The sequence below is a fragment of the Salmo salar genome, chromosome ssa22, assembly GCF_905237065.1.
Source record: "Salmo salar chromosome ssa22, Ssal_v3.1, whole genome shotgun sequence".
Taxonomy (NCBI): Eukaryota; Metazoa; Chordata; class Actinopteri; order Salmoniformes; family Salmonidae; genus Salmo; species Salmo salar.
In genome coordinates, this window is record NC_059463.1 from 36,065,228 (window position 1) to 36,084,058 (window position 18,831).

General features: G+C 40.9%; 2 protein-coding genes across 5 annotated transcripts; one reads left to right on the forward strand and one right to left on the reverse strand.

Annotated features, from left to right (window-relative positions):
- The first annotated feature begins 2,554 nt into the window (after positions 1 to 2,554).
- Positions 2,555 to 5,847, forward strand: LOC106583317 (voltage-gated hydrogen channel 1). Of its 2 annotated transcripts, none has more exons than XM_014167372.2 (6): positions 2,555 to 2,661; positions 3,898 to 4,120; positions 4,331 to 4,435; positions 4,553 to 4,787; positions 4,983 to 5,095; positions 5,255 to 5,847. In XM_014167372.2, the coding sequence occupies exons 2-6, from the start codon at positions 3,944 to 3,946 to the stop codon at positions 5,309 to 5,311; spliced, it is 687 nt and encodes a 228-aa protein (XP_014022847.1). In that variant the 5' UTR covers positions 2,555 to 2,661; positions 3,898 to 3,943; the 3' UTR covers positions 5,312 to 5,847. The 2 variants fall into 2 exon arrangements, with proteins under 2 accessions (XP_014022847.1, XP_014022845.1); XM_014167370.2 differs by having other exon boundaries at positions 2,563 to 2,665.
- LOC106583315 (tectonic-1) lies at positions 5,743 to 18,779 on the reverse strand. Of its 3 annotated transcripts, none has more exons than XM_014167366.2 (13): positions 18,415 to 18,778; positions 16,993 to 17,110; positions 16,772 to 16,905; positions 15,654 to 15,805; positions 15,351 to 15,453; positions 13,220 to 13,332; positions 12,813 to 12,983; positions 12,341 to 12,466; positions 12,084 to 12,169; positions 11,584 to 11,721; positions 11,250 to 11,403; positions 10,746 to 10,877; positions 5,743 to 6,215 (listed from the first exon to the last, which is right to left on the reverse strand). In XM_014167366.2, exons 1-13 carry the CDS (start codon positions 18,737 to 18,739, stop codon positions 6,069 to 6,071), a joined length of 1,899 nt encoding a protein of 632 aa, XP_014022841.1. In that variant the 5' UTR covers positions 18,740 to 18,778; the 3' UTR covers positions 5,743 to 6,068. The 3 variants fall into 3 exon arrangements, with proteins under 3 accessions (XP_014022841.1, XP_014022840.1, XP_014022842.1); XM_014167365.2 differs by having other exon boundaries at positions 12,084 to 12,172; XM_014167367.2 differs by lacking the exon at positions 10,746 to 10,877 and having other exon boundaries at positions 12,084 to 12,172; positions 18,415 to 18,779.
- Between the last annotated feature and the right edge of the window lie 52 nt (positions 18,780 to 18,831).

Genomic DNA, 18,831 nt, shown 5'->3' on the forward strand with positions numbered 1-18,831 from the left:
CCCCCTCTTGACCCCACTCCTGGACAGGCTTACTGGAGGGAGTGAGCCTCTAGGCCATATACTACCACAGGATAAGTGTGAGATCTAAGAGACCATGGTCCCAGACACTGCCATAAACCTCCCCACAATAAGGAAAAGGAGGGTGTGACTTGCTCACAGACATTGTGGAGACAAGTCATTGGTTCCCCAGTAATCACGCCATCCCTTCACATGGTTTAAGCATAGGTAAAGACACATTCCCATCACGACAAGTCTGACCTCTCCTCTCTCTGGGCCCCAAGTGTCTGAGCCCCAGCTAAGGTAGACATGCAACTGAAAAGACACCAGAGTCCAATGGACACTTTCTAATGACAAGTACCTCAAATAAGCATATTATACTAATAAAACATCTTAATTATCTATGTTACCCAACTAATTCTGATTCGTCCACAACACTGTTGCCAGATAATGACAACATATTTTGCAAAGTCTGTGAGAGCCCAGTGATTTCCCCTAGCGGGTCCGGAACCGAGGCCACCAGCACCAATGACAAACGACCTAATCACTGTCCCAATAAGAGATATCTCTAGGACATGTGCTTATTGGGCCAGTATAGTAAGGCCCTGTCCTGTCCAGAAAAAACCATACCCACTCCTCCCCAGAGTGTTGGGGAGAAGGGAATTACACTAGAAGTGTAACTCCATTTTGCAGTAGCTTGGTGGTAGTTGAACTAAATTCAAATCTTCAGTGTCTTCAGTAGTTTATTACTTTTTTTTGCCATGAAACGGGGTAGCTACTGGAACTACAAACTACTTTTTTTTAGGTGGGCAAGAATTTCTATTTCTTTGGCATCAGACCTGCCTAATTCTCAATTTAAGCATATGTTTTGTGTTTAATAGACTAAATTTCACATTCTGTTAACTTCTAACTCCAGACTGACCTGCAATTTGTAGTCTATGATATTTCAAATTTAGATAGGATAATTTTTCACTAAGTAGTTTGGATGTTGTGAACTACCTTTTCAAAGTAACTTTAGTTAAGTAAACTATACTTTTTCTTGTGGGAAGCTTTAGCGTAGTATAACTTTTTCCAGTGTAAAGTAATTGGTAGCTTGGTAAACTATAGTTTCAGAGTAGTTTCCCCAACACTGCTCACTGGACACTTGTGAAAATGTGAAATAACTTGATAGGTGTAAGGCTGTAAGCAATAGGATGAATGCACTTTGAAGTAAATCTCAGCCTTTTTTTAAAGTACACTCAAGAAACTACTATACTGAACAAAAATATAAACGCAACATGCAGCAATTTCAAAGACTTTACTGAGTGACAGTTCATAGAAGGAAATGTCAATTGAAATAAATAAATTATGCCATAATTTATGGATTTCACATAACTGGGAATACAGACATGCATCGGTCACAGATAACTTAAAAAGGAAGGGGCGTGGATCAGAAAACCAGTCAGTATCTAGTGTGACAACCATTTGCCTAATGCAACCCGGCACATCTCCTTCGCATAGAGTTGATCAGGCTGTTGATTCTGGCCTGTGGAATGTTGTCCCACTCCTCTTCAATGTCTGTGCGAAGTTGCTTGATATTGGCGGGAACTAGAACACGCCGTCGCTCCAAAGCATCCCAAACATGCTCAATTGGTGACATGTCTAATGAGTATGCAGACCACATTTTCCGCTTCCAGGAATTTTGTACAGATCCTTGCGACATGAGGCCGTGCATTATCGTACTAAAACATGAGGTGACGGAGGCGGATGAATGTCACAACAAAGGGCCTCGGGATCTCGTCACGGTATCTCTGTGCATTCAAATTGCTATCGTTAAAATGCAATTGCGATCGTTGTCTGTAGCTTACGCCTGCCCATACCATAACCCCATCGCCACCATCAGCAAACCGCTTGCCCACATGACGCCATATGTGGTCTGAGATTGAGAGGCTGGTTGGACGTACTGTCAAATTCTCTAAAACGACGTTGGAGGCAGCTTATGGCAACAGCTCTGGTGGACATTCCTGCAGTCAGCATGCCAATTGCATGCTCCCTCAAAACTTGAGACATCTGTGGCATTGTGTTGTGTGACAACTGCACATTTTAGATTGGCCTTTTATAGTCTCCGGCACAAGGTGCACCTGTGTAATGACCATGCTGTTGAATCAGCTTCTTGATATGCCACACCTGTCAGGTGGATGGATTATCTTGGCAAAGCAGAAATGCTCACTAACAGGGATGTAAACAAATATTTTATTTCAGCTGATGAAACATGGGACCAACAGTTAACATGTTGCATTTATATTTTTGTTCAGTGTATTTTACACACGTTATTGTTAAAACCATTTGTTGACCATGATCACTAAAGTTAAAGCTTATTGGCTACAAAATCAATTATATCAGGCACTTGGCAATTGCAAGGCAGAAGATGTTTATTATTTTTTATAAAACAAAATATCTATTGTAATGATAAACTATATTGGTCTAGATTTTTGGGGGAAATTTAACATGGGCTGCCCACACAGTTAACTTGCATCTTGAGAAAGAGGGTTTGGTTTGTTAACATCTTGCATGGTTTTGCAATGTTTAAAAGGAGAAGTATACCAATATTGTACAATTCACAGCTGGGAAACACATAAGTGCCAATTCATCCTGACTGTTGAGCAGTCGTTCATAGACTTTAAGGCAGGTAAGTTACAACAGGTTGCCTATTCTTTGTGTATATGATAATATGATGGTTTATAAAATATTTATTCCAGAGACTACTCAATGTGTGTTTGCAGAAATACAGCTGGTGAAAATATGAACCTCCATGTTAATGCTAGTAAATTGGTCATACTAACAATGTCCATGTTAGGAAATGAGTGGAAAGCTTTGGATAAACAGTAAACAATATAGTTCTATTGTGTTATTGTACCTCAGACAAACTTGTGACATTTGAAAGTTTTAGCATAAACATCCTTAAGAGTCTATTGACACACCTGTGCCTCAATCTAAGTACCATAATAAAGACAATTCCCACCAAAATCCATCAGTTTAAGCTAGAGATCTGTTTTTTCATTGGCAATCCACCGCATCTTATGTCGCCTTCCGCAACGGAAGATTGCTGAGCTACAGCTGTGTTTGTCAAACCATGAGGTTTGGCCATCTAATATGACCACTCTATGGGAAGATGAGGATCCCACGAACACGATGGTGATCTCCGTTTTGTTCTATGAACCCCACAAGTGTCACAGGGCTCGTCTGAAGGTAATCCGGTACCAGTAAAAACATTTTTTTTATGGGAGGTAGTTTTGTGCCAACAGAAAAAAGGGGTTAAATATGTGCCCAAAAAACTAAAATATTTCCTGAGCTTTCTTATTTCTCCTAGATATAGTTCAGACACTTCAAAACCTTATGATTTATTTTTGGACTGTCTGTTTTGCCATTTATTTTATACCTACAGGGGTCTTAAAATTCGAAATGATCATGATCATCTTAAACAATTCCATATGTTAGCTTAGTAGAGAGAGAATTATGTTAAATACATGTTACATTTACATTTTAGTCATTTAGCAGACGCTCTTATCCAGAGCGACTTACAGTAGTGAATGCATACATTTCATACAATATTATTATAATTTTTTCCCGTACTGGTCCCCCGTGGGAATCAAACCCACAACCCTGGCGTTGCAAACACCATGCTCTACCAACTGAGCCACACGGGACCAAATACAGTACATCGATGTTGTAATAGTAATTTCCAGGTGAACAAAAAGGAGAGCAGTCATTGATAAGGTCAATGAAAATCAATCCAGTTTAATTACAAGTTGCAACAGGGAGACAACTCCACCACAGAAGCCCTCCCCCCAAAGACTATCAGAGGTTTTTAAATTACATTCAGTTAAACTTTTAACCTTTAATTTCCACATGCCCTTGCAGGAAAACTGTCTCTTTTTGGTGGGCCACCCCATCCCCCTGCATCACTATGTCCAAGTACCTGAGGCATTTCACCACGGTGGGTGACGACCACACAACCCAGTGGCAGGATGAGGAGCTACATGAAGCTAGTGAGGAGCTGGGACCAGCCACAGGACAGATGCCCCAGGGGGAACTCTCCCTCAGAGACTCCCTGAAGATGCTCTACAGCTCCGACAAATTCCAGGTATGGAATATGAGTGGAGTAGGCAATGCTCATACTGTCAATCAAACACAGCTAGTAAATGTTACCTTTGCTCAAATCAAATGTCAACTGTGGATGGGGAATGTGTGCGTGTGTGTGTTTCAGTCTAGGCTGCAAATATGAGACAGTAAATTCTCACATATGCTTGTCAGAAGGTTGGTCTTGTCTGATGAATGTTTGCCTCTGGTTTAGATAGCTGTGGTGTGCCTGGTCATCCTGGATGCCATCTTTGTTCTGGTCGAGCTACTGATCGACCTAACAATCATCGATTTGGAGCATGGACACATTGCCCCTGTGGTGAGTCTAGAGTGCAGTTTCCCAAAGTCGGTCCTGGGGACAACACTACACAGCCCAAAAAAATCTGTGACCCCAAACTTCCTTCAACAACTCTTCTGTCCTTTCCCTCTTCACCAGGTGTTCCACTACCTGAGTCTGGCTCTTCTCACCTTCTTCATGGTGGAGCTGGCTGGGAAGCTCTTTGCTTACCAGCTGGAGTTCTTCCATCACAAGTTTGAGGTGTTTGACGGGCTGGTAGTGATTGTGTCCTTCATCCTGGATGTTGTGTATACAGCCAGTGAAGATGCTTTTGACGCCTCTATGGGCCTCCTGATCCTCCTCAGGCTCTGGAGGGTGGCCAGGATAGTCAACGGTGAGAAATGTGTCACTTTGTTGATGTTCATTAGGCATCAAAGGGAAGAAAATGGACTGAAACAGAAACAAATTTTAAAGCTTTATCCAATGCATGCCCTAATGAACACAACCTTTATGTCACACAGCTAGCTAGGTCACCAATGTTGTAAAATGGGTTTGTGTCCAACATGTCATGTTTTCTCACACCACTCAGGTATCCTGGTGTCTGTGAAGGCAAGGGCCGATCGCAAAGTTCACAAGCTGAAGGAGAGCAATGATAAACTGGTCCAGCAAGTTAGCGAGCTACAAGAGCGCAGCGGCAAGACGGTGAGTTGGCCAGCCTCCGGGAACCCAAACCCCTACCCGCCCAAGACAAGTTTAAAGACATTTACATTTTGGTAATTTAGTACACTCTTATACAGTGTGTCTTACAGTCAGTCAATAGACCCTTTTTCAACACACCCTTCAATCTCTTCACCTCTTTAGGAACAAGAGAACAGTAAACTACGGGCTCTCCTGCGACAGCATGACATTGAGTACTGATGCCGGAAGAGGAACAAGATGCCATTTTTCATTATCTACTTCTAAAGTTTTATTGGAATTGATCAATAAACAAACATTTGGCATGACAATGAATGACAAGGAGTTGGTAATATAGCACAAAGACTGGCACTCAGGCTAGATAGATTCCACATGATTAGGTCAACCTTCCAACCATTATCTGCATATTTAAGCAGATTATAAAAGCTGATCAGACTTCATTGATGTCATATGCCAGTATCTCACTTTGCAATGAGCATACATACGTCTTATTTGATATTTTTAGATATATGTGCTATGCCTTTATTCAGCTAAGCAATGAATTGACAGCTTATATTTTGTACATAAGATCCTGTAATGAATTTGTTGCATCTTGCTGTTTTGCTGAATACCTGTTGCTTGCTATGCAAAGACAATACAAGTATGAATCACTGTGAAAGTATTATTAAAATGTTGCTTTATTGATTTTTTTTTATATATACTCATTTGATCTAAACTACAGTATGTACAAATAAATAAAAGGTTGTTGCTGAGTGCCATCAGAGAACATCAGTTTTTTTTTGCTCTACATTTTGGTCAGTACTAGGTGACTCTAAAGAGAGGCAACATCAATATCCACACTAGCATATCATTAACAATGAAGCAATGTATTGGCCATGCATTCTAAGTGGTATGCTGGTGAGGATATTAAAACATAGTTGCGGTTTCTTGTGTGTGTTTGTGTGTGCAACACCTGCCCACTCTTCCGTCTATCAGTCGTTCACACAAAAGGGAAGAAGAAGTCGTAAGGCAGCTTGGCGTCGATAGTGGGCGAGGCCTTGAAGCCCGGCCGGGCGGCTGCAGACACAGGTACAAAGGTCACAGAGCTGGTGACAGACATGACACGACTGCCTCCAGAGAGTAACGCCTGAGGAAAAGAAAAATGGCAATAAAACATAAGTAGGGTGTTAAATAAAGGTGTCATGGCATTGACCAGAGGTCTGGAAGAAAAACTCTATTGTTCCATCACTTCGCAATATGTTTAAGATGCATAAATGAAGTTACTGTTGAATCAAGGGAATCTAACAGTAGCCTAAAATTTCTAAGGAAAGTCTGCTGTTCCATTACAGGGCATATAATGATCTTGGTAAGTGGACTACATGTATTAAATGTACATTTTGGTCATTTAACAGACACTTCTCCAGAGCGACTTACAGTCAGTAAGTGAGACACTTATCAGTGTAGCCACGATGGGTGCTCTGGTTGCTGTTATACAAATACAAGCTGATAAAGTTACATTTTTGTTAAGCACTTTGTGACAAATGCTTCTATAAAGAGCACTATTCAATCAATATTCAATTGGTTGCATCAAATCCGTTTCTCAATATTTTCTGAATGTGTATGCTTGTTATACTTTACACTGCTGCAAGATCATTTTATTTGAGTAATATACACTACCGTTCAAAAGTTTGGGGTCACTTAGAAATGTCCTTGTTTTCCAAGAAAGCATACATGAAAATAGTTGCAAAATGAATAGGAAATATAGTCAAGACGTTGACAAGGTTATAAATAATGATTTTTTTATTGAAATAATAATTGTGTCCTTCAAATTTTGCTTTCGTCAAAGAATCCTCCATTTGCAGCAATTACAGCCTTGCAGAACTTTGGCATTCTAGTTGTCAATTTGTTGAGGTAATCTGAAGAGATTTAACCCCATGCTTCTTGAAGCACCTCCCACAAGTTTGATTGGCTTGATGGGCACTTTTTACGTACCATATGGTCAAGCTGCTCCCACAACAGCTCAATAGGGTTGAGATCCGGTGACTGTGCTGGCCACTCCATTATAGACAGAATAACAGCTGACTGTTTCTTCCCTAAATAGTTATTCCATAGTTTGGAGCAGTGCTTTGGGTCATTGTCCTGTTGTAGGAGGTAATTGGCTCCAATTAAGCGCAGTCCACAGGGTATGGCATGGCATTTCAAAATGGAGTGATAGTGTTCCTTCTTAAAGATCCCTTTTACCCTGTACAAATCTCCCACTTTACCACCACCAAAGCACCCCCAGACCATCACATTGTCTCCACCATGCTTGACAGATGGTGTCAAGCACTCCTCCAGCATATTTTCATTTTTTCTGCGTATCATGAATGTTCTTTGTGATCCGAACACCTCAAACAATCTTCCTCTGTCCAGTGTCTGTGTTCTTTTCCCCATCTTAATCTTTTATTGGCCAGTCTGAGATATGGCTTTTTCTTTGCAACTCTGCCTAGAAGGCCAGCCGGACTCGTCTCTTCACTGTTGACATTGAAACTGGTGTTTTGCGGGTACGATTTAATGAAGCTGCCAGTTAAGGACTTGTGAGGCATCTGTTTCTCAAGCTAGACACTCTAATGTACTTGTCCTCTTGCTCAGTTGTGCACCGAGGCCTCCCACTCCTCTTTCTATTCTGGTTAGTGACAGTTTGTGCTGTTCTGTGAAGGGAGTAGTACACAGCGTTGTAAAGAGATCTTCAGTTTCTTAGCAATTTCTCGCATGGAATAGCCTTCATTTCTCAGAACAAGAATAGACTGACGAGTTTCAGAAGAAAGTCCTTTGTTTCTGGCCATTATGAGCCTGTAATCGAACCCACAAATGCTGATGGTCCAGATACTCATCTAGTCTAAAGAAGGCCCGTTGAATTGCTTCTTTAATCAGCAAAGGTTTTCAGTTGTGCTAACATAATTGCAAAAGGGCTTTCTAATGATCAATTAGCCTTTTAAAATGATAAACTTGGATTAGCTAACACAACGTACCATTGGAACACAGGAGTGATGGTTGCTGATAATGGGCCTCTGTACGCCTATGTATATTCCATTAAAAAAAAATCTGCAGTTTCCAGCTACAATATTAATTTACAACATTAACAATGTCTTCACTGTATTTCGGATCAATTTGATGTTATTTTAATGGACAAAAAAAATATTTTCTTTTAAAAACAAGGACATTTCTAAGTGACCCCAAACTTTTGAAAGGTAGTGTATATAGGAACAGTCTCCTGAGTAATATACATAGGAACAGTCTCCTGAGTATCTTGAACAATCTAAGAAAATGTGGAAATGGTCAAGGGGTCTGAATACTTTACGAATGCACTGTACTGTATTACTTTTACGATTTGATGCACATGCTACTTCACAATATCATATTGGACCTATACTGTAAAAAGATCTAACCAAAATAGATTTTTAGAGGGTGATAGTGCTTGATGCTGCTGTGAACCATCACAAGTATATCTTTGTTGATGAAGCGGGCTTCAACCTGGCCAAAACACGGCCAACGGGCGACCGTCTCAGTGCCTGGACAACGTGGGGGAAACATCACCATTTGTGCAGATTTCTCTGAAGATGGTGTGGTAGGATGTAGGCCATTACTTGGATCCTACAATCCTGCACACCTCATTGTGCTCCTCAATGAACTTGAGCAGGCCTGTCAAGGTGAAGGGGTCACCTATGTCATTGTGTGTGACAACGTCAGGATCTACCATGCAAAGGTGGTTCAGGCATGTTTCCAGGCCCATTCGTGACCCCATACTCTCCTTTCAAATCAAATCAGTGTAGACATTACTGTGAAATGCTTACTTACAAGCCCTTAACCAACAATGCAATTCAAGAAATAGTTGATAGAATATTTACTTAATAAAATAAAAGTAAAAAATAAATAAAAAAGACGAGAAATGTACATAACAATAACGAGGCTATATACCAAGTCAATGGGCGGCAGGTAGCCTAGTGGTTAGAGAGTTGGACTAGTAACCGAAAGGTTGCAAGATCGAATCCCCGAGCTGACAAGGTAAAATCTGTTGTTCTGCTCCTGAACAAGGCAGTTATAACCCACTGTTCCTAGGCCGTCATTGAAAAGAAGAATTTGTTCTTAACTGAGTTGCCTAGTTAAATAAAGGTAAAACATGTTTTAAATGTGCGGGGTGACAGGATAGTCGAGGTAATTTGTAAAGTGACTATGCATAGATAATAAACAGCAAGTAGCTGCCAACCCTATTGAGGAACTTTTTTCAGCATGGTGGAAAGTGTACGATCAGCATCCCCATAAGCGTGCCACCCTCCTTCTAGCCATGAATGAGTCATGCGACAAAATCAGTGCAGACCAATTTCAAGTTTGGATTCGCCATGGCAAAAGGTTTTTCCCGCGGTGCATAAACAATGATGACATTCACTGTCATGTGGATGAGAATTTGTGACCAAATGATCAAGACAGGCTTGATGAAAATAAGTGCGTGCTAAACAGTTTTATTTTCATTTATTTAATTGTTTCATTAATTTCTTAAATTTGATTACAGACATTACACCTATGTTTTTTGGCATGAATGATTGTAGAGGATGTCTTCATCGGTCACACCTTTGATTGCAAATTGGATAGGTATTATGGAAATGATAGATTTTCTGTAATCTTCAGTACTGTAGCATATCACGTTCAACACTTCTAAGGGTGACTTGAAACACGCATCTTGTATTGTTTGCTATTGGATTAACTGGTAGTTAAAATGACAAAATTGAAAAGATATCATTATGTAGTGTTTTGGTGATTGAACCAATGTTATCATTATATTTCACAAACGTTGTATGAGATCTTCAGTTTCTTGGCAATTTCTCGCATGGAATAGCCTTCATTTCTCAGAACAAGAATAGACTGACGAGTTTCAGAAGAAAGTTCTTTGTTTCTGGACATTTTGAGCCTGTAATCGAACCCACAAATGCTGATGCTCCAGATACTCAACTAGTCTAAAGAAGGCCAGTTTTATTGCTTCTTTAATTAGAACAACAGTTTTCAGCTGTGCTAACATAATTGCAAAATAGTTTTCTAATGATCAATTAGCCTTTTAAAATTATAAACTTGGATTAGCTAACACAATGTGCCATTGGAACACAGGCGTGATGGTTGCTGTTAATGGGCCTCTGTACGCATATATATATCTATGAATATGTAGATATTCCATTAATAATCAGCCGTTTCCAGCTACAATAGTAATTTACAATATTAACAATGTCTACACTGTATTTCTGATAAATTATATGTTATTTTAATGGACAAAAAAATAGCTTTTCTTTCAAAAACAAGGACATTTCTAAGTGACCCCAAACTTTTGAACGGTAGTGTATATTTTGAATCAATGGTTGTGTGGTGAGAGATTTTTACAATCCAAATGAATGCACAATGACAGGTTTTGAATGAAAGACTGGCTGCTTTACAAGTGTGACCAGTTTGGAGTTTTGTACTAAGAGTTGTGAAAATGTACCACATACTTGTGAAAATAGTACCAAAGCAGTTAAACAAACTAAGCCTAGTCCTGGACTAAAAAGCACTTTCATGGAGATTCTCCATTGAGCATACTTTTTTAGTATAGCAGTTGGCCTAATCTGGGAAACTGTCCCAAGTCGCATAATGTTTAAGATGACTCAAGGTTTACCAGGTTGCTGGTGTTGGTGTGAATCACTTCAATGACACTGACAATCTGAGCCTGCGGGTTCACCAGGGATCCATATTGGGTCCATTGCACTTCCAGGTGAAGAGACAGGGGAATGCTGCAACTCTGAGCTTCCTGCTTAGTCCAAGAGAATAGAAACATATAAGGGCTGTTACCAACCATCAATATGGAGTCATTGTTGTTTACACCATTGTGGTTGTTGAGAAACCGGAAAAAGCACTTCTCATAACCAACTATGTCTGTTGGTGGTGGAAATCCTTCAATCAACCATCCCATCTCTGGAAACTTTCAAGATTCAATCCAAATGTCTTATCAATTTCATCTACTGTTTTGTGTCATCGTTGGAGTATGTTTTAATGGTTGTAATGTAATGGTTGTCTCTGTATCCTTAATATATGGTATGACAGGAACATCTACATCACAACATTCAAATAATATTTTCTTCCACCAACATGCAATGAAAATACTTTGCCCAAAGTTTCTCACCGTAGGTTTGGTTTGGTTCCTTATTGGCACCCAGTCCATTGGGTGCTGAGGTGGGGAATTCCCAAAAGAGGCCACATACCGGGGGAAGCTTTGTCCCCTCAATACTCCTAGAACCACTTCTGATACCACTGAGCAGTTAGCAGTCTCATCCAACCTATAGAGAGATAAGAGAAATACAGTATTTCCCTAACCAACCCTTCACCCCTATGCCTTAGTTACTTACAAACAACCAAAGACATTAACATTAGGGGGTGAGGGACAAGAAAAAGTGGCAAGGGATTTGTTTGGGATTGGGCCTTAGGTCCTGTAGAACAGAGCAGTCTTCCTCTCTCACCTCAACGTGCAGCCTGACACCATGTCGACCCCGAACAGGACAGGGGAGCGGTGATGGGGCCCTCTGAGACAGTCTGACAGTTTGGAGCCATGGAGGAGGGTAAAAGCTCCCCTCGAATCAGCACTGTGAACTATTCCAGTGAGCAGGACAGTTAAGGACACAAATACATTATGTGTGACCTCTCGTCAAGTTTGAGAAATACTCAGATATAACTTATAGGTTTCATATACACGTTTTAATATGGGTTCTTCAATATTGAGTCAGTAATAGGGTGCATATTCATATCTCTTAAAAAAAAGCAAAATAGGAAGTTATTTTAAGAAAACCAAAGAACTAGTGAATCAACAGCTCATAGAAAGCTGAAGCATCTGCTCTTCAAAGGGATCCCATGCCACTTTGATCACAACAAATGGATAGTTGATGAAGTGAAAACTAATGAAGAATGTGCCATTTAAGAGGAATTATACCTAACTCACTCTGGCCACTCCAAAAAAGGATATTCTGCTGTTTTGGATCCAGCCAGTAGAGGGAGCCCCACAACATAACCAGGATTCCCACTGGAGGGGAGAGCCACTTGGTCAACATTCTGCTAGCAGAAGACATCAAGGGGAGAGAGGTATTACTGACTGAAGTGATAGTGATTTTGGCTTTCGTTTACATTAAGAGTAAACCACTTTTCTGGGTTGATGCAAAATGCTAAAATATTCTATGGCATAGAACTATGCAAAATGCAAAAAAAACAACATAAATATGGCACCTGGACGAATTCAATTTGAAACTCCTGCTCCATTGGGACCATGTTACGGTCGATTTCGCCAAGGACCAAGGACGCGGTCACATTCACAATGTCTCCAGCCTCACTGTACGTGACCGTGTAACCAACCTGTCAGCAGAGGAAAACAGAATGTCAGAATTTGACATTAGTGATGAGTCTGAATGTTTATGATTAGGACAAGTCTTAAAATCATGCCATGTTTCCTACAATCAAGCAAAGGCAACAAAATAAAGTTCTATTTTACCACAAATTTGGGTTCTCCTCATTCCCACCTACCAGCTCCCTTGGCCATGAGACAGGGTATCTGTCACATTCACCAATGCAAAATAGCATTCCTGCGTACTTGCGAGGGGTTACAAATTGCCTCGCTGCACACGTTTGCATGTTCTTTTTTTACCCAAGTAGGCCGAGCGGCCATCCTGTGTAGCTTGCTTTGTGAGGCTTCAGACTTCACCTGGAGCACCACATTGAAGCACACTACTGAGTCAGGGGCCACAGAGACCAACAGTAGCGGGTCCAGGCTCAAGTCACCAGTGATATTCAGCTGGGTCTGAGTCCCCTCCAAAGATTGCAGAACGATGGAGGTCACCTCCACAGCCACAAATCGCGCATCTTCACTCTTCTTCTGTGAAATAAAAAAGGAATTGGTCTGTTCAGATACAAGTTGGGTTTTAGAGTGGTTTTTCTCTCATTTATGCTGGCCACAACTACAAGTAAAGGACTAGTCAACAACATTATTTGGGTATGAGTTGACAGAACATTAACTTTTACAATTTTGATTTTCATTGGACAGTGACTAAGAGAAATACATTTTGCACTTTCCAAAACATAAAGCTGAACATCAAGGTGAGACCAACTCACAGAGAGGATGCGGGGGTCAGTGTAGCTGTGCATGTTCAGGGCCTGCAGGGTGGTACAGTCCCTCTCCAGGACCAGGCTCCGCATGCATCTATTGCTCTGCTCCCTCAGGAATGCTGAAAATGCATGTCACAAATACAATTTGATGAGAGAGGTTTAGGCTAAAGTGAAGGATGAGGACAAAACTTAAGTGGTGTCGTTACATTGTGACCCACTTCGATTTTGGCCTCTGGTCCCTTCCCCTCAAACATCCTCCTCCTCTTCCATACAAACACAGAACACTCAGCCCTGGTCTGGTTCCATGTTGGTCCCTAGCACTTTTATATTTCCCTGATCGAAAAGGACTAAATAGGTGAAAGCAATGTGAAAAGCTCCATGGCTCAATGTATCAGTATATACAGTTGAAGTCGGAAGCTTACATACACATTTAAACTCAGTTTTTCACAATTCCTGACATTTAATCCTAGTAAAAATGCCCTGTCTTAGGTCAGTTAGGATCACCACTTTATTTTAAGAATGTGAAATGTCAGAATAATAGTAGAAAGAATGATTTATTTCAGCTTTTATTTCTTTCATCACATTTCCTGTGGGTCAGAAGTTTACATACACTCAATTAATATGTGGTAGCATTGCCTTTCAATTGCTTAACTTGGATCAAACGTTTCGGGTAGCCTTCCACAAGCTTGCCACAATAAGTGGGGTGAATTTTGGCCCATTCCTCCTGACAGAGCTGGTGTAACTGAGTCAGGTTTGTAGGCCTCTTTGCTCGCACACACTTTTTCAGTTCTGCTAACAAATTTTCTATAGGATTGAGGTCAGGGCTTTGTGATGGCCACTCCAATACTTTGACTTTGTTGTCTTTAAGCCATTTTGCCACAACTTTGGAAGTATGCTTGGGGTCATTGTCCATTTGGAAGACCCATTTGTGACCAAGCTTTAACTTCCTGACTGATGTCTTGAGATGTTGCTTCAATATATCCACATCATTTTCCTACCTCATGATGCCATCTATTTTGTGAAGTGCACCAGTCCCTCCTGCAGCAAAGCACCCCCACAACATGATGCTGCCACCCTCGTGCTTCACAGTTGGGATGGTGTTTTTCGGGTTGCAAGCCTCCCCCTTTTTCCTCCAAACACAACGATGGTCATTATTGCCAAACAGTTCTATTTTTGTTTCATCAAACCAGAGGACATTTCTCCAAAAAGTACGATCTTTGTCCCCATGTGCAGTTGCAAACCGTAGTCTGGCTTTTTTATGGCGGTTTTGGAGCAGTGGCTTCTTCCTTGCTGAGCGGCCTTTCAGGTTATGTCGATATAGGACTCGTTTTACTATGGATATAGATACTTTTGTACCTGTTTCCTCCAGCATCTTCACAAGGTCCTTTGCTGTTGTTCTGGGATTGATTTGTACTTTTTGCACCAAAGTACGTTCATCTCTAACAGACAGAATGCGTCTCCTTCCTGAGCGGTCTGACGGCTGCGTGGTCCCATGGTCTTTATACTTGCGTACTATTGTTTGTACAGATAAACGTGGTACCTTCAGCCATTTGGAAATTGCTTCCAAGGATGAACCAGACTTGTGGAGGTCTACAATTTATTTTCTGAGGTCTTGGCTGATTTCTTTTGAGTTTCCCATGATGTCAAGCAAAGAGGCACTGAGTTTGAAGGTAGGCCTTGAAATACATCCACAGGTTCACCTCCAATTGACTCAAATGATGTCAATTAGCCTTCTAAAGAAGCTTCTAAAGCCATGACATCATTTTCTGGAATTTTCCAAGCTGTTAAAAGGCACAGTAAACTCAGTGTATGTAAACTTCTGACCCACTGGAATTGTGATACAGTGAATTATAAGTTAAATAATCTGTCTGTAAACAATTGTTGGAAAAATTACTTGTGTCATGCACAAAATAGATGTCTTAAACTATAGTTTGTTAACAAGACATTTGTGGAGTGGTTGAAAAACAAGTTTTAATGACTCCAACCTAAGTGTATGTAAACTTCCAACTTCAACTGTAAGTAGAGCCATCACAGTGCTGCTTCAGCCCCTTCAGATCTTTGAAAAACTAGGGACCTAATTGGGAAGGGGCCAATACTGACAGTGTGGATGTACATGGAGCTGAACAGTCTCTGGTACCTGCAGGGTTCAGGTCAGAGCAGTGGGCCGTAACAGAGGGGGCCGGCAACCGGAAGAATTCCCTTCCTCCGCTTTCTTCCTCCGTTTCTATGACATCTCCGTACTGAAGGGGGGGGGGAAAGAGTTGGAAAGAGAGTGAAGGCGCTAACTGAAGCTAGTGTCAAACTTTGTTCATTGTAGATCCCAAGGATATTGCACTATTAAGTATCTTGTACTATCACCAGAAAACAATCTCGCAACAAAAACACTGTTGATTCTTCTTGATGGACATTGTCAACAGTGTGGGGTTTGAGTGAGTCTCACCAGGTATCCAGGTGAAGTTAGAGGTTCCACTGTAGACGTTGTGGCCCCATTATTGGCAGAACCAAACAAGAACTGCACAAAGTGCTTGTAGAGGCCATCGAAGTTCCCTGCGGAAGGAACCTCAGGTGTGGCGAGGGACAGTCCTGCCTCATCTTCAACACAGATGTACAGTATATAGATAATTGTCACCTTATCATAGACTCATAGATCAATTATGCTTTAAAATGTTTGAAATTCAAGAATTCCACATTCACATTCTTCGAGTGATTACAGGTGTGTTCTTTGTTATTACATGTGTGTATGTCCCTACTTATGTCAGATAATGATCAACTAACATGAATAAACTGCTAGTAAACCAAAGACGTTAAAGAACTAGAGTGGAGGGAGCATAATAATCACGTCATGGATTGTACAGAGTGGCTACAGATATGGAGTTTCAGTATCCCAATTTGCCCAAACATAAAATTATGCGCAAATGCATTATTATAATATTATATTATTATTATAATATATATATTTTTTTTTACATAGCCGAGTGCCCACTCCACTGCCAACATACTTGCCGCCTAGAAAGCTTGGCTACCTAGAGGTGGAATGCAGAAAGACACAGACAGCCAGTCTAATTAGCAATTGAATGTTATTTTTTTAATCATCATTGCAAACATTGGCTAAGCTGTGCAGGAGGCAGACAGGCAGTCAAGTAGTGTTCTTTTTTCAGGAACTACAATATGGCAGCAACTTTAAAGATTGGCCTTCATCATCACACAAAACGCTGAAAATGTAAGGACTGCGTCCTGCTTGTGCAACTGCAATATCCATTACAACAGACAGAGAATGTTGTAGCCTTCATAAAATGTTTTGGAAAGTCGTTCAAATCGCCATAGGGTTTTTATGAGGCAGACATCATCAGGGTTCAAAAGAGGGTGAGTAAAGAGAGAAACATGAAGGGAGGGGGAGTGAGCAGCAGCTACGTTAGAAAAACTAATGTGATCCGGATCCTTAGTTTAAAAAAATGTAAAACTAAAAAAAGTTTCCGAAAGGGCGGGTGGGGGTGAGGCGAGGCTCTGTATCCATAGCCACAGCCTAGATTATATTATATCAAGGCCTATTAAACTTACAGTTAGTTGACTGTATGCAGAAGACGTCTAGGTTAACCTCCTGCTGGACAGACTTCTGCACCTGAGCATAGCCGTCTATAGTTTCACTAATAGTGTAGGTGACCACGTCCTGACCGCAAAGCTTCGGCTCACCACTGGAAAGAACACATAGATTAATTATTACATTGATCATGTCAAACCCCAAGTCATCAGAAAATAAAAGAGGAGTACTAGTGACTTGCCGGACTGTTTTCACTGTACAGCCGGTGAAGAGAGCTAATTCTTGTCTGCAATCTGGGTCACAGCAACAGTTGGGGTCACACTGGTCCTTTAATTGATCGCACGGGCAAATTCTGGAAACTGAGGATAAAGAATGCTAATTTAACTGAGTGACACAGCAACCTAGACAGAGCTCACCTAATGGGTTACACCTAGTCTAATTCCCTGATCCTTACGCGTGTGTTAGTCTCACTAGACAGACGAGTTGCCTACCACAATGTAACCAATGTGCTGTTGCCCCAGTTCTGGGATTTCCAAGACTCATCCCAAATGGCACCCTATTCACAATATAGAGCACTACTTTTGACCAGGGCCCATAGGGTAGTGGACTGTATAAGGAATAGGATGCCATTTGGGATACACCCTACATCTAAGGGACCACATCAATATAATAGTAACCCATAGATAGATAGATAGATAGATAGATAGATAGATAGATAGATAGATAGATAGATAGATAGATAGATAGATAGATAGATAGAGTCCACCTTATGTTAGGCTTGCTATAACATAACGGGGTATAGGCCTACCCACCCTTTTACCCATGTTAAGGGCTTTATTGGACTATACACAAACCACATCACATGTAGATTGCTATGTACCCTTATGTATGGCCCTGTTCAAATACTTTCAAACAAATACATTTCCTTTAAATCTCTCTGATAAGGGTTATTCTGTCTAAAGTAGTGTAGGCCCTACTGCCCTACCAAGCAAAAGAGCAGTAACTGAGCATTTGGTCCAAAATGTGTTATTCCCTTTTTTTCATACATTAAATACATGCTTTATCGTGTGGACAAATATCCTGCCTCCATTGTGTTGTGTATTGGAGAAAATGGGGGGTCATGTTCGCAGTAACTGCAAAAAGTTAAGGTGAAACCAAGGAAAAAGTCAGTAACTGTCATCACACACGTCAGTTACTTACTGCCTTTTACCTTGGTTTCACTGAGCGTTGTGCTGCTGTGTCTACGGTTGACCTTGGTATTGTTTATTGTTCTTCGTTGATACAAGTATCAAACTATATGACAAGGACAGCCACATACAAATAAATATATTAACACAAGTTTGTGTCAAAAACAATCGTCATGGAAACGTATTCCAGTGGGTGTACCAAGCAAGAAGGCAATAACTGCCGTCTAGGGACAAATGTCATGTCAGAAGTCAGGGTCAATATGAATAAAAAATAACCTCATAGTAAGACAACAGACAACCACATCTCAAATGATCTGCCTAGAATTCATTTGGCTGAACAATAAAAAAAACTTTGAAGTCATTTTTCTCAGTTTCACTCTATGAGCAGTTACTGCTCTTTTGCTTGGTGGGGCAGCATAGTACAGGAAGTAGGGTGCAGAGACTTTACATTTTGAGAGACAATCAACCGTCCTTACCATCCGTGACAGGGGGAGGCAGGGAGCCGGAGAGTGGCAGAGGTACTTGAGGAGACATGGACGGTGGCGTAGACTCTGTAGTTGACGGTGTACTAAAACCAGTCCCATCTCTTGTGCTAACCACATTCGATGCAGTTGAAACAATCTCAACGTCTAGAGCGTTGGAATTCTCATAATCCGTGAAATTCTGCTTACCTAACAAATCAATGACCGATTCGTTAGCGCGTGCAAAAGTAGAATTGAAATCGTCCGTTTTTTGTGCTACACTGAACTCAAAAAATGGCCATGTATATAAAGTTATCAGCACCCAAACAAAGACGTCCATCTTTATTATTGATTTCTGGAAGCATTATGTTGCTTAGGGGATCCCAGTTGCATTCTGGGTATTCCAACCCGAATTGTTTCTTGGTTCTGTCT